Genomic DNA, 24,184 nt, shown 5'->3' on the forward strand with positions numbered 1-24,184 from the left:
AAAACGACGCCGTCGAGGTAACAAACAGACAGCGAGACCGTATCAATGTATAAAACTGGCTCCAAACCAGAACAATGCCGATCGATCGAGATCCGAAGAATTCTGAGAGTCCAAACAAAGCACCTGAAATGATGCCCACCCAACATCGACGACGATAGATCCCCTGGGTTCGCCGGAAACAACAAACCAGATGAACAACGCCATCGCCTCCGCCTTCCATCGCCCCTTAATTCCGGCCCGCAGCTGCGCCACCTGGTTCTTCCTTCTTCTTTTCCTCCTCTACGTCGTCTACTCCTCCACCCTTATCTTCTCCACCCCCTACTGCCCCCTCCGGGCTGCCAACATCTCCTCCCAAGCCAAAACCGCCACCGCCGCAGCTGGCAACTCCACCACATTAAATAATCAACCTCCAGCAGCCCGGCAAACACCTTCTCTACTCCCGCCGTCGGCCCGGCGATATGACACCGAGCTCAAGCACATCGTCTTCTGCATAGCTTCTTCAGCAAACATCTGGGAAAGGCGAAAAGAGTACCTGAAGCTATGGTGGAGGCCGAACCAGACACGCGGCGTGATCTGGCTGGATCACGCGGTGGAGACACGGCAGGAAGAGTCCTTGCCGGAGATTCGGTTTTCCGGCGACACTTCCCAGTTCAACTACACAAATCCTCAGGGAAAGAGATCGGCTCTGAGGATCTCGAGGGTGGTGTCGGAAACGCTCCGGCTGGAGTGGGGCGACGTCCGGTGGTTTGTGATGGGCGACGACGACACGGTGTTTTTCGTGGAGAATTTGGTGAGGGTCCTGTCGAAGTACGATCACCGGCAGATGTATTATCTGGGGAGCTCGTCGGAGAGCCACATTCAGAACATATTCTTCTCGTATTCTATGGCGTACGGCGGCGGGGGATTCGCCATAAGCTACCCGTTGGCGAAGGAGTTGGAGAAGATGCAGGATCGGTGCATCCAGAGGTATCCGAGTTTGTATGGAAGTGACGATAGGATTCAGGCTTGCATGGCTGAGCTTGGCGTCCCACTCACCAAAGAAGCTGGTTTTCACCAGGTAATTCATAATCAATTATTTAATCCAGCGAAATTAAAAAAAAAAAAAAAATTGGCATCAACCTAACGGGAACCAATATTTCTACGTACCCTCTTGAAAATATACGTACGTACGTACGTACGTACAACCCCCTTCATGTCATGAGAAGTAGGTAAATATCCATATATACAACCCTCAAATTAATTAAATCTCAGCGAGAATTAATTCGTTCCCTTAATTTTTCATTGTCATCAGCCAAAATTAAAATTAATTAGCTAGCATCAAGGTACGTAGCAAATGCGTATATCATTCATCATTTCTTTATTTCTTTCCAAGTAATTAAAATCACATGCATAATTAAGCATGCATGCCATCCACTTCACTTCACCATCCAATTCCAAAACTAACGCCGCCATGCGCAGTTCGACGTATACGGAAGCCTCTTGGGCCTACTGGGAGCGCATCCGGTGGCTCCACTGGTGTCGATGCACCACGTCGACTTCGTCCACCCGATATTCCCCCGCATGAACCGAATCCACGCCCTCCAGCGCCTCTTCGACTCTGCCAAGCACGACGACGCCAGCTTGCTTCAGCAATCCATCTGCTACGACAGCAACCGCCAATGGTCCGTCTCCGTCTCCTGGGGCTACGTTGTTCAAGTGGTCCGAGGATTCATGTCCCCCCGAGAGCTCGAGATGCCAACCAGAACCTTCCTCAACTGGTACCCCAAGGCCGACTTCACCGCCTACACTTTCCAGACCAGGCCCGTCACCAGGCACCCCTGCCAGAAGCCCTTTCTGTTCTATTTCCAGTCCTCGAAATACAACGAATCCAGGAATCAGATAATCGGGGTTTATGCTCGTGACGGCAACGACCCACAGCCTTTGTGTCCGTGGAAGATGGAGTCCCCGGAAAACATGGATACCATAATGGTCCTGAAAAAGCCAGACAGCCAACGTTGGCAACAGGTATGTATGTATATTAATATATGCATGTTCGTTGTATATATATATATATATATATGTTGTGAAACCCAAGCAGCCTAGCTAGCTAATTAATTAGTAATACATACTAGTGGAGAGATTTATATATATGTATATATTCGATCAGCTGGCTATATAAGTTGATAATTGTTTTCTCTTGCATGCAGTCACCAAGGAAGGATTGTTGTAGAGTCATGCCACAAAATAAGAGATCAAGAATGTATATATGGGTGGGCAAATGCCGAGAAGCTGAGATTAGTGAATTGTAAAGCAACTTCATCGTTGGCGATCCAATGTTGGCAACCACATTAATGCCATGTTGTTTGTCGGGGACGGCTAAGTTATAGCACATCATATATATATAAATGGCTGCAGACAAGCTAATTTTCTATTTATCTACACACCATGTATCTCAGTATATACGTACTTCCATGAGCATTATAACACTAGTTATCTTGAATTACAAAATCTCAAAACTATCAGTCAAGAAAGTGTATAGACAGAATTTGGAATTGGAACCCCATTATTCGTCTGAAATCTGCCATTGCCAATAAGCAGAAGATAAGAGAAGTACTACAAGCACTATAAATATATCTTGGCTGGCATTTGTTCTATGTTCCCGCTAAGAACTGAATTGATTCAACTTCAAGATACAGACATCACAGGCTGTATGCATGAAAGCAATTTGTGTATATTTGAATAACTGCGATTAATCAGATTCAATTCAGTTCTTAATTAGATCATGTGGAATCATCTTTTACCTGGATAAGATGAAGAGGGCTAGCACAGAGCACTGATGTCTCTGCATTAATTGCTTAAAAACTCCAAAAACAACAAACAAATTTCTCTTTTTTTTCTTAAATTTTAGGTCTTATAAAAAAAAAATTACTTTTGGAAACAGTTTACCAAATAAATTTTCTAGATCACCCTTTGTGTTATTCAAAATAAATTGGCCGGTTTGAAAGCTGAGAATAATTATTTGTTTAATAAAGTTTAAAGATCAAATCTTGTACATTCCTGGGAAAATTAGGATGAAGACACCGGTGAACTTGGGAGCGGAAAGAAGCTAACTTCTCTTCATTTATATGAAGCAGCAACGACAAACCAAGTATTGTATTTGTAGTATGAATTTCTCTATATTTTACAAGTGAAAAGAGACAAAAATGGAGTCCCCGTACAATTTGCTGTCAACACAGAGCTTTGAAGTAGCATCTATCTATTCACCTTTCAACATTACCAAAATAATTGAAAATAAAAAAATAAAAAAAACCAGAAAATTTTTATTGCTTTCTCTTTAGTCACCCAACTAATTCTAAAATTACACTTAAAATTATATTTCAAACTAACGCGACTGTGATATAGGTTATATTGTGTTACAAGGTGATTGTAATTTTTGAATTAAAATATATAATTAGGGTATAGTTCACACTGTTAAAAGAAACATCATCTACCATAACTTCTAACATAATCCCATATGTGTGATGATTTATTTGGTCTTTCTTAAAGTGCAATTATTAATTTAGCATTTGAACTAAAATATAATAACTAATTTTAACAGCCATTTAACTACATCTCCCATAATGTGTGACGGGCCCTAATGTATATAAATACAATAATTTATTTAGTTATTTCTATAATAATAATATCGTGACTAATTTTGACCTCAGACCAAAATTCAGTGCACAATTGACACTTGTCCTTGCAATAACCTTTGAGTAGTGTCCAATATTGCAAAACACGAACATGAAGGCATTTTAAGACATCAAACTTAAACAGAACCCCCTATTTTGTTAAAAAATAAAAAAAAATAATACTATTTATACATCTAAATTAACACTTATGTCACACCTCTTATTTGTGTAATTTAATGAAAAATGTATTGATAATTAATTAATAAAATATCAATCTAAACTAACATTACTCAAAATAAAAACTAGAGTTTTCAAGGTAAGGATGTCCACGTGCAAAGTTTAAATAGTAAACTGCAAATTTGCTACCTGAATAAATGGCATTTGATTACTTATTTTTATTTGTAAGATTAAAATTAAAAAAAATTAAAAGTAAAAATAATGAAAACATTGGAAGACATGGCCGATGCCGCCGTAGCACCTCCAATATCATCGGATAACTTAATCAGGACTCTATTCGTTTGAGTGGCAAGAGTACCAAAACTAAGTAATCAAATGCCGTAGCACCTCCAATATCATCGGAAGACATGGTACGGTGTTGTCTGGCCAGTACAGAACGGTGCATCCCAGCTCTTAAACAGTCGCATCAAACCAGCAAGTCATGACTTCTGAAGGGGTTGCTGCAATGTAAGTTAAAAGATGGGCACATCCCATGCCTTCCTGAGCTGTTCCATTCCATGAGCCCATTTTAGAGCTGCCAGCTCTCTCTAGCATAACATGAAAGGCTTACCACCCATTCAATGTCAAGCCGTAGACAAGATCTCTTTATTTTTTAAGGTATTTGTGAATTTGCTACCTTCGTGAATCTGCACGAGAAGTACAACAACGTGAGCAAACAGAAGAACACATCGACATATTTCCCGGTCCTGTTTTTTTCTAACCCGGCAATTGGCTAAACAAAGCTATGGTCAGGACAACCATGTAGAACATGAAGAAAGTATTTGGTGCCTTGCAGGCACCAACTAAGCCATAGTGCTCTAGCTCTAAGCCAACATGATATTGTACCAATAATACAATAATCAGATTACAAAGAAACGTGGCCAGTAGCACGAGCAGTTCTTGTTCCACAAGAAAAAGTACTCTTTTAGACGGCAACCACCTTACCATTCACAAAGAGTTCAGTGCAGTAAACATTTAAAGTGTCATATTTTCGATCACTTAGAAGTGCACCCTCTCCACACCTTCCTACACTAAAAATTAAGCCTCGCCCATTACACATAGAGCTAGGTGCTAAATCTCATGTACAAACATCCACATGCACTATCAGACGTATCGGTTGAGTTAATGAATCTGTTCCCGGTTGTGTTATTGAATACCATCAGAAGATTTGTCCTTAGGCCCGACGTAGTCTTGCCTATCTTTTCCTACTTTCTTGTCAGACCTGTAAAACAATACAAAAGTAAGAGCTAGTTCAGTTGAGATCTACATACATAGAAAATAAAGTTAAGAGCCATGTGCGTGGAGCTTGTGTTCATACACTGCCTGCCGCACAAATTGTCCCCGAACACGAGGCCTTTGTTCTGCCAGCCTTTTCCTACTTTGGTATCGAACCTGAGAACAAAAACAGAGTAATGTTGCCCATGATAAAATGGTTCCTGGAAGGGATGAGAAATGGGAACATTAAGTAGACTTGAGTATAGTGGTTGCGCACAAAGTAGGCCAAAACCTTCTGAAATCTGAATTCTATCCGGCCATAGTTATCAAAAACTTGACCTGAATCATGGGATCATACAGTCCATTTTCATGGAACCATTCTCAATCCATATTTTGCCTTTTGTCTTTGTTTTCATGGATCATAAATCTGAACATTGTCTATTATTCAATTTTTACTCTTTTTGGGGGGCATAATTTAGGCTTATTCTGTATATATTTTGAAGTTTATCCAATACTACATAAAACTGCTAGACTTATGTTCCTTTTCTGGTAAGACTTTACAACCCTCAAATCAGATCCCATGATCCAATCCAGCCAACGCTTCTGTAGGAGCCCTGTTTGGACAGCAATGAATCCAACCATGAAGTTGACAAGTAGAATTTAGCATGCAGGAGAACTCTATAGTTAAGGTCCTCTTGAGTTCACCAATATCCTTGGACAGGCCAAGGCCAAAGGTTCAAATGTATATTATATTCTACAAACAGTAGATGGAGATATTAGCATGAACTACAAGAAAGAAGAAAACAAAGTCTCTAACTGTAACACCATCAGTCCTCACCCAAAAGTTCTAATAATTAAAGGGGGCTTTTGTTTATAAAACTAAGTAATATACCCAAAACCTTCCCAGTAGACTACCAATGTAGGATTAGGTCATGATAAACTCCTCTCCTCTAATTCCTAATGCCCTTGTCAGGGCAAAAATCTCACATCTCAATCTAACACAAGTCTCAAAGTGCTAGCTGAAGGTCCTCATCTAAAAGTGCTAGCTGAAGGTAACTTCTTAGGTTCATAAAACTAAGCAGTATACCCAAGGCCTTCCTAGTAGATTACTGATGTGGGATTGATTCATTACATTGAGACCATGTCATAAGTTTCACGGGTACTTTATCCTATAGTTCCTTACCAATTTGCAATTGAGATAAAGTATGAAAAATTCCATTACTTCAGCATAATATATTAGTTGCTTTAAGCCATTTGTATTTAGTATGATAAAGTGGCAGTATTGTGTTAGGTCAAGATCAATTGTAATAAACATGCTGATATTTCTTAATATCAATTTACTTTAATGCGTCACTTAATTTCTAAACTCTAGTCATAAATAAATTCTGCATCCTATTGCACCCTACACCAAAAAAATTCAGAACCAAACTTTTTGGTTTGTGAAGACAGAAAGCAATGAAAAGTAATTCACTACATTATGGTTCTAGCATTTTTCTCTTATTTAAAAACACACAATTAAAAACAGGTTACCTTTACCTAGCAAAAAATATAAATAAATAAAAAACAGGTTACCTTTTTCTCAAAACATCTTTCCTTCCTCTTCTGACGGAATTTGGTCAAGGCAGCCTCTCTTTGCGCAAATCGATCTTCATCAGCTCTATCCCCACCAACTCTCCCACTAAGGCCCACTCCACTTTTCCCAGCTGCTCCATTGTCACTTTCCATGTTTGACACTCCAGCATTTAAGGCACTACTACTTCTATTCTGCTCATTGCTCCCATGGTTACTTCCAGAAGCACTTCCATTCGCACTGTAATTTCTACCATTACCTTCAACAGACCCTCCAACCATATTTGTTGATCCACATTGAGGAGCAGCAGCTGCCATATTCTTCAGTGATAGGTTATCAAGGTCCTGCTGCGGCTGATGCTTCTTATTATGGACATGATGGTGGTGATGATGGTAGTGGTGATGGTGGTGATGGACTTGGACCTGCTGGTTTGAGCCCCTTTCTTGTACTTCTTTAATGTTAACTGTAACATCGTCTACCCTTCCAGGTTTAACCTGCTGAGCTGTTGAAATGTGGACAGCTGGCACAGGCTGGAGTGCTGATATGGACTCTGACTTATCGCTAAAAGCTTCTGGCTTTGCATAATTTGTACTGGATGACATAACATTATTGTTGCTACTTTCATTAGAGTGGTGATTAGGAGTGCAATTTGAATCATGCATCGCCTCAGTCTTCATTGCCACTGAGCTGTTATTTATCGGAGAAGAGCTTTCTACGTTGACCTTAGGAGCCTGATGACAGTGAATATAGTATTACACCTGCACAGTAAAAAGGGGGCCTGGCTCCTCTGCAATAACTATTGTCCAAGCGCCATTGTAACTACCGTTACCAATCAATGCAGGCTACATCATATGGAAGATGTTGCTTTCATCTAGGCAAAAATAAAGGATCACTTCAATTGTTTACTGCTTTTAGCCTTCTGTTATGATGATAGCAATACCACTCCATAATATGATGTTGCACACATTGAATGGAACAGCCTGGCAATTACATAAATTGCAGAGGAGTTCCAACCCATTATGATAGATACCTACTACTGAAGGTGCAACTGGGTACCTGATTAGTAGAAAAAGAAGTGTTGTATCTGCATGGTAAAAGGAAATAGAATCCTCTTAATTCATTGGATACAAGCAATATTTGACATGGAGATTTTAATCCACAAGTTTCTCTCTTACTTGGAAAATGCTGACAAGTCTGAATGTCTCAGAACATTTCGGTCACCATGCACGCTGGTTCCAACATCTGCTGTCCCTCTCAGCATTTTTAAACTCAGCTCAAGAGATGGTGATTCTCTGAAATCACCACTAGCTTTATCTTTGATTCTTGAGACGTTTGAAATCCCACTAGGAGCTTCAAGGACTCGGCTCTCCTTTGGCTCAGTACAACTAGCAACAGCACTACTTAAGTTTGCAACATAGTCCCTGGGTTTTCCACTTACATTCTCACTTTTGAGTTCATGATTCTCTTTCCCATTTGGTAAATAATCTGGTTCAGATAAATTGCTCTGCCTTTTTCCACTTGGATGGGTTGAAAACTTGTGCCTGTATTCAGGTTGTGAGTCTGGATCTCTGAACAAATCTATTTCCAAGTCTTTTCCCACTGTTATAACACAAAATATGCACAAGCAGCCAGAGGACAATCAAAAGCCCAAACAGAAAGGCTACGCCTAAGCATAATTTAACAGATGCTTTGAAGGCTCACCAAGTTGTTCATCTCGTTCCTGGTACTCCTTTGTTTCAGTAACGTGAACCCACCTACCGCTAGAAGTTTCTGGCTTTGTATGGATGAACTGGGCACAAGTACTGTCAGGAGCATCAGCCAATTGATTTCTAGGTGATATTTGTTGGGGGCTATCAATTTCAGCAGCCTTTTTTGTCCAAGAACTCTACATGAAAAAAGGAGTATCATGTCTTAAAGAAAAAATATATATATATAAATAAAACTAAAAATTTTCAGGTTTTCCACATGCTTACTGAAGGCTATTTTCAATTAATTTTACTTGAAATGGTTTAACATATAGATAATATGTAGAAGTATTATTTTATAGCCTAATTCCACAAACTATCAATCAATAGGATTTCAAGCTAGTTCTTTAAACTTCTCAACAAATTAAACAGTATGCGGCTCCATGTATTTGACTCAAATAATACCTTGCTCTTGGTAGTTCACAAATTTAACCTAATCAATATTAAAATCAGAATGTCGAAGTACTAAAAAAAAAATAGAATATGATATAGTAACCTGACTTGATCAGAATTCTGTGCCAAGAATGCATATGTATGCACTAATCTATGCCATCTCTTAACAAAATCAAAGAACCCGCTATAATTTACTTGACCATTTAGACATCCATATAAGTAAAGAAGGTCAGTAGTTATTATCTAGTGTACCTACAATAATTGATGCTAAACAATTGCTGGAAACATGATTTGATTAATTCCGTGCACATTTCAATTCCTTCAGTTTGCTGCCTTTTCCTTTTTTTTTTTTTTTTTTTTTTTTTGGGGGGGGGGGGGGGGGGGTGGAATCAATCTCTGAAAGAAGGGTTGGTAGTTTTTTGCACATAAACCAACCACAAGGATTCAGCTGCATCAGGTCAAAATTTTCACAAGCATGGGCCATCCCCTTGGATCCAAATGTCTTACTTTTCAAGGAAGCATCTTTTCACAATATTTTTTCTGAACTTGTTGCAAATGTTGGGTCTCTGAAATAAATTATGCTGACTCTTTGCAAGATCCTATCCATGAAGTAAATTACGTACATGGTTGGATAGATACTGTCACTTTCTTATTTTATTGTTATGGATACAGTTTTCCTTGTTAGCTTAAGGTTTTCTCTCTGAACATTTCACGTAAGGGTATTTCAACAAACTTAACTTCATATTTTCATTTTTTATCTGCTCAGTTACACTTCACACATTCCCAGATGCAGAAGTAAAAGGGAACATGTGAAACCTTTAATAAAACTGCATAGTTTTTCTAAACAAGGTTGAGAAAATATATTTCTCAATTTTTTAAGATATATTATACGATGATTCCCTTTTCTCTTTTATAGAGGAAGAGAATAATACAAAAGGAAAATAACCAACAAGGAAACAGGAATATACACAGAATATACATAACTTCTAAAATATACAAAGAATATTCTATATTCAAAATACTTCTATTTCTACACTCCCCCTCAAGCTGGCTTGAAGATATCTTCCATGGCAAGCTTGCTCACAAGTTTCTCAACTTGAGTTTTGTGTAATCCTTTTGTAAGAATATTAGCTACTTGGTCAACTGTTGGAATGTAGAGCATACAAATTACTCCATTATCAATTTTTTCCTTAATAAAATGTTTATCCACCTCTACATGCTTCGTCCTGTCATGGAGAACTGGATTATGAGCAATAGAGATTACAGCTTTATTATCACAGTAAACTTTAGCTGATAGGGAAGTGGAGACCCTCAAGTCTGACAGAAGCCTCTTTATCCACATGACCTCACAAATACCATGGGCAACTGCACGAGATTCGGCTTCAGCATTGCTTCTAGCCACCACATTTTGTTTCTTACTCCTCCATGTAACAAGATTGCCTCCTACAAAGGTATAGTACCCTAATGTAGATCTTTTGTTAGTTACACTGCCTGTCCAGTCTGCATCTGTATAAGCCTTTATATGAAGATGTTCACGTTTTCTAAAAAGTAGACCTTTCACAGGGGTTCCCTTTAGGTACCGCAAAATTCTGTAGGTAGCTTCAAAATGTTGTGAACCAGGTGAGTGCATAAATTGACTTACAACACTTACAACAAAGACTATGTCTGGTCGAGTATGGGATAGATAGATAAGTCTACCCACAAGTCTTTGATATTTCTCCCTTTCTACCACATTCTTAGCCTCGGCAAGTTGTAGTTTTAAGTTGGATTCAATAGGAATTTCAGCAACTTTACACCCAAGCATTCTTATTTCATTGAGTAAATCTAGAATATACTTATGTTGGTTGACAAAGATTCCCTCCTTAGATTTTGCAAATGCCATCCCAAAAAAAATACTTTAGAGAACCCAAGTCCTTGATCTCGAAATCATAAGCTAATCTCCTCTTAAGCTCTTCAATCTCTCCCTTGTCATCACCAGTCATTATTATATCATCCACATGGACAATTAAAATTGCTTTCTTACCGTCACTAGCGTGCTTGAATGTGTGATCTGCTTGGCTTTGAATGTAGCCATAGCTTTTCACCGCCTTTCCAAATCTTTCAAACCATGCTCTCAAAGACTATTGTAAACCATACAAGGATTTTTTTAAACGACATACCTTGTTTGTAACAAGGCTCTTCTCAAATCCTGGTGGAAGATCCATAAACAGTTCTTCTTCTAAATCACCATTTAGGAAGGCATTCTTTACATCAAATTGGTGGAGTGGCCAATCAAAATTCACAGCAAGGGAGAGGAGAACTCAAATGGAGTTTATTTTAGCTACTGGAGCAAATGTTTCTTGATAGTCGATGCCGTATGTTTGGGTGAATCCCTTAGCAACCAGCCTTGCTTTGTATCTTTCTATGCTCCCATCTGCCTTACATTTTATAGTAAATACCCACTTACAGCCTACCGTTGTTTTGCCTTCTGATTTGTTCACAATCTCCCAAGTTCCATTCTTTCTAAGAGCACGCATTTCCTCCTGGACTGCTAACTTCCAATCTGGGTCACCAAGGGCATCCTGAATTGTTCTTGGGACATGCAGGTTAGAAATATTTGAAAGAAATGCCTTATGATAATTAGACAATTTTTGGTATGATAGGTATTTGGCAATCGGGTATTTGGTACAAGATCTCACTCTTTTCCTAGTAGCAATAGGGACATCAAGATCGAACAAGTCAAATGAAGAATAATCTGAATGAGTGAGTTTAGAGTTACCATGAGAATAAGAAGTACTACCGGAGGCTTATCATTCGTAGACGTCGATTGTTCAATTGTTAGAGGAATATTCGGATTAATAGTATTCTTCAGGGTCTGCCTTCTCGTATAAAATTGAAGTTCCGATTTTGGAATATTTTGATCCGTTTGTGGTAATTCTCCCCCTGGTTCCAATCTCATCACGCTAGGCACCTGTGAACCAGACACACCCTGTTCCACAATGTTTGGAACATTTATATCCTTAAGTTGTGTATTAGAGTGGAGGGGAGCACCAATCATGGTAGGACGAGAGTCATAGAGTTTTAAGGAATTATCCTCCTCAACATTAGAATGCAAAAAATTATCTTCTTGCTCAATATGCTTCTCCTGAAGATGATTTTTGGGAAAGTAGGATTGAGTTTCGAGGAAAGACACATCCATACTGATATAAGTTTTTTTGGTGACAGGATTAAAGCATTTGTACCCTTTTTAATTTGGTGCATAGCCCAGAAAAACACATTTTTCAGCTGTGGGATCCAATTCAGAACGAAATATTTGAGGACCATAAACAAAGCAAGTGCATCCAAAAACTTTTAAGGGTAACTCATAATATATACGGCATAGAGGAAAGAGTTGTTTTAAAGAGTGTAAGGGAGTTTGAAACTGTAGAACACGAATGGGCATACGATTGATGAGATAGGAAGCAGTTAAAATTGCATCACCCCAAAGGTATTTAGGGACATTCATAGAAAACATGATGGCCCTAACAACAGTAGGTGTCGATTTTTTCGTTCAACAATACCATTTTGTTGGGGAGTTTCACGGCAAGTGGATTGATGTAAAATTCCTTTTTCTTTTAAAAAAAACCCCAAAGATTTATTAAAATATTCAGTGTCATTATCAGATCGAAGAATATAGATTTTTGTGTTAAATTGAGCTTCAATCATATGAAAAAAATCCTTAAAAGTTCTAGGCACATCTGTTTTTTTTGCAAGTAAGTAAATCCAAAAAACTATATCAACACCATTTGATTTTTTTGCAAGTAACATCCCCTGATTTTCACCATGTCAACTAAGTGATGGAACACAACTATATCAATTATCTTCATTCACCACCATCTCATGAAACTTCTCCATATGAAGATGGTGTTGAAACTTCATTTCATCATTATTCCGCCAGGGGATGTTATCCACTGCTGGTCCCAAGCCCAGATAAAGGAGGAGGGTTGCGTTAGATAGCCGACAACCAGCGTAAAATCTAGTCGGATCCAAATATGAATTCTAGACAAACTATTTGTTGGGGCGTAACCCACATAGAAGTCTAGAATTCATGTAGCCGACCCCACATAGTAGGATAATGGCTGGATATGTTGTTGTATGTTGTTAAATAAATCCAAAAAACTCAAGTATGATCATCAATAAAAGTAACAAACCACTTTTTGCCAGACAAAGTGGAGACCTTAGAAGGGCCCAAACATCACTATGTATCAAATAGAATGGTTTTGAAGGACAATAGGGTTTTGGAAGAAATTTAACACGATGATCTTTGGATAAATGACAACTCTCGCATTGAAACATAGAAGGATCCACTCCTTTAAACAACGTAGGAAATAAATATTTCAAGTAAGGAAAACTAGGATGGCCTAGCCTAAGATGCCATTGCATTATTTGATTAGAAACAGACGTAGAACTAGCACCACTCAGCCCGTGAGCTTTTTTATTACGCAAGACATCCCCATCCAAATAGTAGAGCCCATTTATTTCTCTAGCACTGCCAATCGTCTTTCTTGAGTTCTGGGCCTAAAAAATGCAATAGGAATAAAAAAGGATAACAGGATAGTTAGAGTCTTTGGAGAGTTTACTAACAGATAGAAGATTGCAGGCAAGTTTAAGAACATGGAATACTGATTGAAGATCAATATTGTCAGAGAGTTTAATGAGACATTTACCTGCAATAGGTGAAAGACTACCATCAGCTATTCTTATTTTTTCACTACCAGAACAAGGAATATACGAGTTGAATAGGTGCGATAAACTAGTCATATGATTAGATGCTCCTGAATCAATGATCCATGGAACAGATTGAAAAGAACTAGACAGGGCAAAGGAGTTTCTACTTGAATAGGCCAATGAACAATTGGGTGTACCAGGGGACAAATTAGGCTTTAGCAGTCGTAGAAGTTGATCAAGTTGCTCTTTGTTGAATGGTCCTGCATCAGCTTCATGGGCAGTAGTAGATTGGGATCACTTTGATCTAGGCTTCCAATTAGTTGGCTTGCCATGAAGTACCCAATAGGTCTCCCGAGTATGGTGTGGTTTATTGCAATGATCACACCAAACACGAGGCTTTTCTGCCGCCTTTCATTGACCCACAATATGTCTTCCACCAGCATTAGCATCAGCAATCACGAGCGCCATATTTTCAGATAGCCCACTTTCACAACTCTTCTTCTTGCCTAACATAACTAGTCTTCGACTTTCTTCACGCCGAACTTCAAAAAAAGCTTCACTTAGAGACAGGAGTGGATTTCTACCGACGATCCTCCCACGAACTTCATCATATACTCAACATTGAGTCCAGCAAGAAACTTAAATACCCGGTTAGCATTGACCATTTTCTGATAATGTTTTCAATCTTCTGTGTTTTTCCACTCGTGTGTTTAAGAGATCCAAGTTCTGCCATATACGTTTTAAAGAGTTAAAGTATATGGTCACAGTATCACTACCTTGTCAAATCTCACCAAACTTCAAGTTGAGCTCGTAGATTTAGGATTGATTCCCCAAATCAGAATACATGGCAGTAACTTCATCCCATAGTTCCTTTAACGTAGAGAAGCACATATAGTTCGAACTTATCTCTACCTCCATGGAGTTAACAAGCCACGTCATCATCATTGAATTCTCGGCATCCCAAATATCATACAGTGGGTCTTTACTATCAGGGGCTAATGTGGCGCCAGTCAAATAGCCAATCTTTCCCCGACCTCAAATGTACATACGAACAGATTGCAACAAACGCAAGAAATTGATACCATTGAGACAAATGGTTGTAATCTGTACCGGATGTGAGTCGGAGGAGCTTCGGGGAACTTGAAACTGGTCTTGAGAGGACTGGGATTGCTGGGTCGAAGTGACTAAAGATGCAGAATCAGTAATGGCGACTGAACAACCAGATCAGGGTACAAGGGTGGTAGCAGAAGCTGGGCGCTGCAAGATGTGACCAGGGAGTGGCCAGATCTATACACAGAGGCCGGATCTAGACATGCCAGTAGTGACCCACGGATCTAGGCGATTGGATCTAGGTACCCAGGTGCCCAATCTGAACAATAGAGAACAAGAACAGCGAACAACGACCAAGGAAGAATGGAACAACGACCAAGGATGGCGCTAAACGACGGACGGGAGCGACTCTGATGTGCGATATGGAGGCAACACGAACAACGACCAAGGACGATTGTTCAAGGACAGCAGACAGGGACAGCTCTGATTCGCAATGCAGAGGCAATAAGAACAGCGACAGGCACGACGAGTGGAACCCGACCTTCGCGAGAGGCTAGGAGGTCGTGGTCGTTCTAGAGGTGGGAACCCACTGGAGAACGACGACGACCGTGGTGGCGGCAGCAGTAGGGATGCCGGATCTCAGAGGCGACGGCCGGTGTAAAGGCGGCAACGACCTGAGAATGCAGCGACGACAGGCTACCGGGTGTGAGGGCGGCGGCAATTCTTGGGTATAGCAGAGGAATAGAAGAAGTTAGGGTTTCACAGTGGATGGCTGTGATTTAATCCCTAATTCCCACTCTGATACCATTTAAACAAGGTTGAGAAAATATATTTCTAAATTTCTTAAGATATATTATATGATGATTCCCTTTTCTCTTTTATAGAGGAAGTAAATAATACAAAAGGAAAATAACCAACAAGGAAAAGGAATATACACAGAATATGCATAGCTTCTAAAATATACAAAGAATATACTATATTCAAAATACTTTTATTTCTACAATTTTAATGCTGATGATAGATTAACTCCAAGCCCATAATATCAAGAAACTTTAATAGCTTCTAATCATGTTGTTCCAACTTATTATTTCTATATGTGAAAATTATCTTAACCAAGTTGAACTTTGCTTCAAGTGATTTCATGCAAACCTTCTAATTCAACAAACAATTGTTTTAATCAAAAACACCACCACACCAAGCCTTTATCCCACCAAATAGGTTGGTGTTTAATCATTATAAAATATTAAGCAGAAGAGAAAATCAATCACATCTAATTGCCTTGGTTACAAGGAATCCACATATCTTTACCTGAGTGCCACTTCCATTGTCACTTCCATCATGAATACTCAGGCCAGTACTCCCATTATCATGCTCATCACTGCTGCCACTATTCTTTTCAGACTCATCATAGCTTTCAGAGGCGGCAGTTTTTTTAGTCTGTGCGCCTGTGCCACTTTCACTCCCACTGCCACTAGACTGAAAACGGAATGGAAATTAGTATTAATTCAAGGTCAAAGATATCCCTCCTACCGCTGAGAAAATGGCTAAACTGATCAAACACAAAACAGGTTTTTTTTTTTTTTTTTTTTGGGGGGGGGAGATATCTTGCAGAACCAGATTTAAGTCTAGTTCAATTGGTACTATGGGAAACAACCTTAGAAGGAACTGTGCATGGACTAAAATCTCAAAAGGGCTTGAAGTAGGAGAGGATGATGGATGTCCACTAGCACAGTCCTATAATAACACTAGAATTGATCAGATTATGTGCAAGTGGAAAGGCATGGCCAACTCACACTGTGGCACCTCCTCCAGACATGTTGCCAAAGGTTTTTAAGCTCATTCTTCCGAATAGGTTTCACTAGGAAGTCAACCGCACCCTTTGACAGACACTTAAAAACCAAACCCATAGAATCATGACATGACATCACTGCACAGAAGGCTCATCAGATGCAGCAGTTAAAAGCATCATATCATAAAAGACTGGGAAAAAAATATTTTAGTTCAATGAAAACCTGTACAGTAACACACAACTTACTAATTACAGGAATATTCTTCAAAGTTTTGTGGTTTATTATCTTGTATAAAAGGCCAATCCCTGATAGAAAAGGCAGGACTACTTCAGTTAGGACAAGATCAATGTGATTATTTAAATCCTCCAAGATCTTCCATGCTTGAAGACCATTTGCAACTGCAGTAACTGCAATGACCAAATTAAGATCAGAAGAGCAAGAAGGAGAAACCAATGGTAAAGGTTGGCATCATATCCATACAGAGTCATGAACCAACATGGCACTGCAATCACACCCAAAAAAAAAAACTATCTATTGAACAGACCTCAAAGAGCAGTCTAAAGTGGCTCAATCATTTCAGAGCCATTAAAAGCTATCTCAACAAGTAGTTGAGAAAAATTCATACAATAATATGCAACACTAACACATAATTATCATGAATTTTAATAATCAGGAATGAATGGCACTACCAGCCTACATCAGCACAACAACAGCAATCACAAGCCTAAACCCCACTAGATGGGGTTCAGCAAAAGGCGTCCATGGTACGTGAGACTCCTTGCTTTGTGGGGGCTCAGAAAAGGATCATATTTGAACAAAGGCTTCCCATTGCTTCTTTTGCAAAGAGACTGTTGACAATACATCAACGTTTAAATAAATTTTAAAATGTTAAACAAAAGTTTTAAATCAACCCTAACTTGGTTAGGATAAGGTGCGATAGATGATGATGACACAAAAGTTTTAAAATGAACAGTACTGCTGACTGTACATCAGCATGCCTCAATTCATGCTGGATAAGTTTTAAAATTCTACACATCATTTGCTTATCCAGTTGTCATCAAAATGGTGAAAACATTTCCATTTCCTAAAAAACCAACTTAAAATAAAAGTGAAAACCAAAATTCCAATGTTTAAACACATCAGAACTCATAGGAAAATTGCAAAACATTCTAAAACAATGAGTTGTTTTTACAAAAAAATGAAGAAAATCTAATAGACACTTGTATTTACCCCTTTTTTTTTTTTTTGGTCCAAAATTATATAGAGAATGGAGAGCAATTTTCTGTTTATTGTAAAAAGTGAAGGGGGGAAAAAATGAAAAGGAAAGGTATGAAGTTAAGAACAGTAAATGAACATAATTTAGCCACTTTTCTTTTTTCATAAATACCTTCTATATTGGACCCCCCCCCCCCCCCCCAAACAAGCTACTAGAATCTACCATTTTTAAGAGCCCCTTTTTATTTAAGCATGCAAACATTTTTTATGCGGCAAAAATCCATCACCCTGTAAAATTGTGACACTTGGCAATCTACTGCTTGCATCATCAAGATAAGACACTTCAGCAAAGCAGAAGTCCCTTATATCTATGAGGATACCCCTGTAACAAGAAGATGACAACCACTACCTCTCAAAACCTGAGATGAGGAAAGGAGATTCATCCCTGGAGATAAGGATTTCAACTCCGATGTGATGAGAAGATTACCACCCACCTGGGGATAAACTCCTACCTGCTTTAGGGGATAGACCTCTACGTGAATCAGGTCTCCACAGCTATAAAAGGCCATTTCCATCTATGGTTTGGTAAAACTCTCTCTGATCTCTCTAAGTTCTTTATTCCTTTCATACTTATCACTTTCTCTTTCATAATATCCCAACTAATTTAAGCATTGGAAGGCCTTCCCGAGGAGACCTCGGGGCAGGTTTCTGATGTGGTTGCAGATCATTAAGCTCAAGATTCATCAGGTCAACAAGTATTCAACTGGAGTCCAACCAATCAACACCTGAGGTCCCATGCCATAAATCTAGGCCAGTCTCATTAATTATCGGTAACATATTTTTGCATCATCAAGTCTATGTACATCAATCTCATTACTATTTACATCAGTCTTTCACCTTTGAAATTGCTTCATCTTTCTTCAGTATAAAATCTCAACTGCTATCATATTTGTAGTTTTATTTGGTTCAACCCTGATGCATGGTAGAAGTGCATATATGTGTTTGACAAAGTAGATTATATAATATTAATTTTAGGTGCATTGAGTTCACTTGCTATTGTTACTTTTGTCTTTAATTTAAAGAAGGTATGCATAGAACTCAAGCATGTCCCATTACTCAAATATTAAGCTTATTTGAAATTAATTTGAGGTGCATTGAATTCACTTGCAAATTGTTGTCTTTAAGTTAAAGATATTTATAGAACTCAAACGTGTCCAATCATTCAAACAGTAAGCTTATGAATTCATCTACACAACTATTAACATCTATGATATGTGTAACACCCCATAATTAATTATCCTCATCAAAGACGATAATTAATTAGGTTAATTGAGATTAGGAAATAATTAAGGAAACTGTTAAGAAAATAAAATAAAATTCCAAAATTAGTTGTGGATGGCAACTGATGGAACACCTTAAGGCATCAAGAGCCGCAACAGGCAAGAGTAATTGTCACCTAATGAACGTTTGAAAGGTTCGGCCTGAGACTACCGCCTAAAGGCCAAGTGGCGCAAATCAGGTGACTAATTGTCACCTGATGGCAAAAGAACTAGCAGATGAAGAGGGGGAGGGGGGGAAGGGCAACTGTTTCCCTGCCTGAAGGTTACAGAAAATGCACGATTGCTATGTTTTTTAGCTGGATTTTGTACCAAATGTTAACCAAATTAGATACGATTAAAAATGTGACTTTGGTATAGCATTAGGCACATGTTAGAGTTTTTGAACTGATTAAAGACAACAATTTTGAAGATCAAATGAGGAATCAAGAAACATTTAAGTGTATGCCAAATAATTTTGAATTGATAATCCAAATTTCCCAAGTATTGGAAGACTTATAGGGGCATTAAAAGGGGGCTTTTTAGTCATTTTCTAATGATCACTGGAGTCGTTAAGTAGCAAGAGAAATAGATCAACTTGAATTTCAGTGAAAAAGACAAAATAAAGGAGACCACAAGGCAAGCTCTTCTCAGAGCTGAGGGGGTTGGAAGAGGGTCAAACCAATGAGATTAGTTTGCAATGAAGGACAATTCTAACCTTCAAACCATAGCTAGAGAGCCAAAAATGGGGGTATAGGGGTCTTTTGCAACCACAAATCTAACGGTTTCATGCAAGAGAAGGCCATTTTTTTCTTCTCTTGCCTAGGATGAAAGTTTGAGAAGAGAGAAAATAAGAGCTTGCTTTTGGTTCTTGAAGGGTCTTGAGGAATACTTCACCTAGGTAATGCAAGTTAGCTAATCTCATGGTTTCCTTTGGTTCTTTAGATGATTTGATGTTAATGTATAGTGTTTTTTGGGTTGTCCAAATGCTTGATATAGGTGTTCTAATCCACTGTTTTGGTGAATTACTAGCTTCCAACAATATCAATCATTACAAGTTCCCCACACCTTCATTTCATGTACCTGGCACAGTAGAGCATAGCATGATGGGTGTATATGTTGGGATGCATTTATTTTCTTGTCAGTTATTTGTATGTTCTGTGATGAGGGATACCCAAGGAGGGGCTACTGTTTGAGAGAAAATTGGATTGAAGGCCACAAGGTAAGGAAATACTCAAGGACGGGCCACCACCTTTAGTTAATAGCTTATTATAGTGTTAAGAGGATTATGACTTGGTCATAATCTTTATATTAAGTATCTATATATACTTAGATGATTTGTATAAATTTTCTGCATATATTGAGAATATATTGTTTCCTTATATTAGAATAGGATGCATGTATCTAAGTCCTTATACTCCTCATATGTGAAACATATAGAGATACATTATTTTATTTTACATGGTATTAGAGCCATTGTAAAACAAATAGTAATAAAAAAAGGGAGTGGGAGAGAAACCCTAACCCTAGTTTTTAAAAGCAGCAGTTGCCACTATCAGTCACTGGCCTTGTCTCCATTGTCAACCATTGCAATTGCAACTGTTAAAGCCGTCAGTCGTAGGCTGTCCATCACGTGACTCTTCTGATCACCATCAATCATTGGCCTTGTATCTAGTGTCGGATGTCCTTACACATCTCCTTCACGTGATTCATTGCATCAGCCACCCAGAACCAGGCAACCCCAGTCATTTCTTTTGGTGTTCTCTAATATACTTCTCCAAAAATTATCATGCTTTTTCCATATTGAATGTTGTCCATACTTCAATTATTTCGGCTCACTCTATACTACGTTACAGTACACGTCAAAGTTGGCCCTAGTTAATGGGGGACAAGAATGATCTGAGATATGTGAATTGCATGCATACATGAGAAGGACAGTATACTGAAACAGCAAGTTCATTATGACACCTTTTTTTCTTCTTTCACCATTTGGAGGGAATTGTGGAAACACAGCTAGCTGAGCACGGCAACTTTAGAAATCCAAAGCCCAGTTTATACCCAACCCCAAGCTTTCGGAGGGACTCAAAGCCTTCTCTTACCTATGGAGAGACATAGTAACATACTACAAGAAGACAACTCAGAATGCCAGAACTCTATGCTGAAATTACTTGTTTCTCTATAAAAGAGCCAACAGATTTAAAAGGTTAAATTAGAACCTTAATGGAAATAATCAGAAAAATAAACATTCAGCGAGTTTTCGATGCAAATAAGTCAAGTTTTCTATGCAAATGTTTAGTGTTAATGGACAAACCAAATCACTCATGTGGTCATGCAAACAGATCATAGATCACTAACCTTCATAACTGCAGTTCCGAAGCAAAGCACTAACAACATGACGTGTAGAATCATCATTTTCCACCAGTAGGACCTTCAGTGACCTAGTTGGTAGAAACCTCTCCCAATGTATCACACTCCCCTGTGATTGAAATTTTTGTGTCCCAGAAGATACCTGAATTCCCCCTTCCAGTCCATTGTTATTATGTCGATTGGCCTCATTAATCCTTGATTCTTCTTCCCCTGACGAACCTAAACCTTGTCCCCCAGCCACAACCATATGTTCAACTCCCTTCTGCTCCCATAGAACATTTTCCTGTACAGCCAAATCATTGTCCTCACCACTATCACTCTTCTTTGGAACAGCCCCCATCAAATAAACTCAGAAAGACTGATAAGAAATTCACAAATCCAACAGGCATCAAACCATTGCCTAAACTACAACCAAATCCAAGCATCTTAAGTCTCTTCAGAATTAAGCTCGGAATGGATAACCTTCAGAACATTAAACCAAAAAGGAACATCAAATAATCAGTTGTACATAGAACTCATATCAAAACACAATCGAATCAAAGTAAACAAACAAAAATTTACAAGACCCAAGTCGAAGCAAAGTAGATCTGAGCTAATTAACGGTAACCCAATCGTTGCATAGGCTCCAAATAGATGCAACTCTTGCGGAAGAGACAGGTCAAATAATTCAACGCAACAACCTATTTTCAAGGTCTAGACAGAATTGTTCATAGACAACTAATTCAAAATATGTTTGTAAATATTGTAGATATGTGTTTTTATATCTGTTTGTATATGTACTAGCATCTGCTTATATTTGTAAATACTATAAATGAGTTCACAAATTTGAAAGCTAATTTCCAAGTTTTATCAATCTGATCGAATAAACTGTTCTTAGTACATTCCCATTGGTATATAAAGACATCTGTAAATTTACATACACGATGTGAACATGCAGAGATTGAAAATACTGAAGAAATCAGTAGGATATCTTTCGAAGAACTAAATAGGAACAAAATTACCATCATAACTCAGTCAATGGACACCAAACCGCCATCATTGAGCTCGATCGAACTTCACAAAGCAGCAGATCAGAAGAAGCTTGACTGCCTGGGAAACTGAGAAGCGAAAGGTGAGAGAGAGAGTAGAGAGAGACAGAAAGAAGGAGAAGATTTTTTTGAGGAGGTGATGACGTGTAGCAAATGGAGGTGGGCAGAGTCTTGGGATCCACGTCGGCATCCGTTGTGTGACGTGGAAAGATTTTGGCCATCGGATTGTCTGAGCTGGACAAAATCTAAAGCCCGAATCTGAGGCTGCCGCGCCGATTCTAATGTCGATATTCGCGGCCACGTGGGCCTGTCTTGGAAACCCTAGGGCGTCGGGAGCGAGCCTTAACGACGTTACAAGCTGGGAAAGCAATAGGTCTTTTCAAGATTAACGGTGTTATAACGGTTGTCTGTAGGTAAATGGTAATTCTGCCCTTAATTTCTTCGTTGAGAATGGCGTTTGTCTTTTGTGGATGCTTATCAAGTATCAACCACTCGCGCTCCCAAACGAATCTTCTTCACTCTCTCGCTGCCTTGCCACATTTTGATTTTGAGTTTTTCATAACAAATAAGATAATGATCTTGACCTTTTAACTTTTTTATTAGGTTTATGAACATAAAAGCTTCTTCATCTTATCTTATTGACTAATTAAAATTATTTATTTATCCACCCATGTACTTAACCCCACCACAGGTATCTTTTAAAATATCCACCACAGGCTTTTATTTCTTTTCTTTTATTAGAATAATTTTTTTTACTAAGCTACGATACATGTATATTTTTTTTTATTACGCTTTATTACTGGCATCCTCAGTCACTTCATCCTTAAAACTACACTGAAGAGGTAAATCGAAAGATGTGACAAAGTGATCAGGATGATAAGTCTAAGCACCACTAATATCACTCATAAGATCCTCCCCATAAAGAAGCATTCTTCTTCCCCAAGAATCGAACCCACACTAGAAACTTTCAAATAAGCTTTTCAGCCTACCTCTTTACCACTTGGCTATATCCATGGGATTGCGATAAATGTATTTTATTTTTACATAAGATGTATTTATCACGTATTGTTTTAATTTATATTTTAATTTTATTAATTTATAGTAAATTTATTGTATTTTGAATTATTTAATAAGTCAATAAAATATATATCATTTTTGAGATATTTAATTAACTAATAAAATTAATTAAAAAATAAAAATAATATATAATAAATGGAGTTTATCCAAAAAGAAAATACAATTATTCCATTATAACTCTTACCAAATGGAAAGGAAGTTTGATAGAATTTAGCAGCAGGATATTATAATGAAAAGGTACTCAAATTTGGATCGATATGTAGTGACTGAAAATATAAATTTATATCGTTAACTTTAACTAGTAAACTTTGATTAATATCAATTAATTAAATTACAAAATGCTTAAAGAATCTTAACCAGGTGTGTTAGAAAGCATGCTTAAATGTAAAATACAAAGAACCATTTTATTATCTTAGAATTTGAAAAATGTTCAAACTAGTTATATAAAATATGATGTTTTGTAACCTTTGTTGGTAATGTTTCTATTATTTATTTATTATAAGTTAATTTGATAATTTATATATTGTTTACAAATTACAATATTATTGGATGTGGACATAACCTAAGTTGGTAATAAGCAGGCATGTAAACAAATAATATCTTAACATTTTCTAATTCCCTGCTCTAAATTATAAGCACTAATTTACACGATGAATAAGAATCTCAAATACAATAATTTAATATAATAATATCGATGTACTAATAATGTAAGTCAGCTGAGACTAAAAGTTTAACCAATTAAGGCAACGCCTAAATAATGTCCAATAAAGATAAATTTATTTTATTATATAAGTAAATATGTAACTTAGATGCCTTCCTTTGTAGGGTTTCATCGCCTGATTTCACGATTTTCAATAAAAGAGGTA

At 38.0% G+C, this 24,184-nt stretch overlaps 2 protein-coding genes across 3 annotated transcripts; one reads left to right on the forward strand and one right to left on the reverse strand.

Annotated features, from left to right (window-relative positions):
* The first annotated feature begins 190 nt into the window (after positions 1–190).
* LOC127787162 (uncharacterized) lies at positions 191–2,288 on the forward strand. The gene is made up of 3 exons (XM_052315104.1): positions 191–1,057; positions 1,459–2,004; positions 2,187–2,288. Exons 1-3 carry the CDS (start codon positions 191–193, stop codon positions 2,286–2,288), a joined length of 1,515 nt encoding a protein of 504 aa, XP_052171064.1.
* A 2,267-nt stretch (positions 2,289–4,555) lies between these two features.
* LOC127799710 (two-component response regulator-like APRR7) lies at positions 4,556–22,382 on the reverse strand. 2 transcript variants are annotated; one of them, XM_052333934.1, is made up of 11 exons: positions 22,215–22,382; positions 21,202–21,675; positions 16,561–16,722; positions 16,319–16,452; positions 15,834–16,001; positions 8,353–8,536; positions 7,827–8,250; positions 7,708–7,735; positions 6,654–7,382; positions 5,185–5,258; positions 4,556–5,088 (listed from the first exon to the last, which is right to left on the reverse strand). In XM_052333934.1, the coding sequence occupies exons 2-11, from the start codon at positions 21,551–21,553 to the stop codon at positions 5,013–5,015; spliced, it is 2,331 nt and encodes a 776-aa protein (XP_052189894.1). In that variant the 5' UTR covers positions 21,554–21,675; positions 22,215–22,382; the 3' UTR covers positions 4,556–5,012. The 2 variants fall into 2 exon arrangements, with proteins under 2 accessions (XP_052189894.1, XP_052189898.1); XM_052333938.1 differs by having other exon boundaries at positions 21,202–21,496; positions 22,215–22,370.
* Positions 22,383–24,184: the final 1,802 nt, after the last annotated feature.

The sequence above is a fragment of the Diospyros lotus genome, chromosome 1, assembly GCF_014633365.1.
Source record: "Diospyros lotus cultivar Yz01 chromosome 1, ASM1463336v1, whole genome shotgun sequence".
NCBI lineage: Eukaryota > Viridiplantae > Streptophyta > Magnoliopsida > Ericales > Ebenaceae > Diospyros > Diospyros lotus.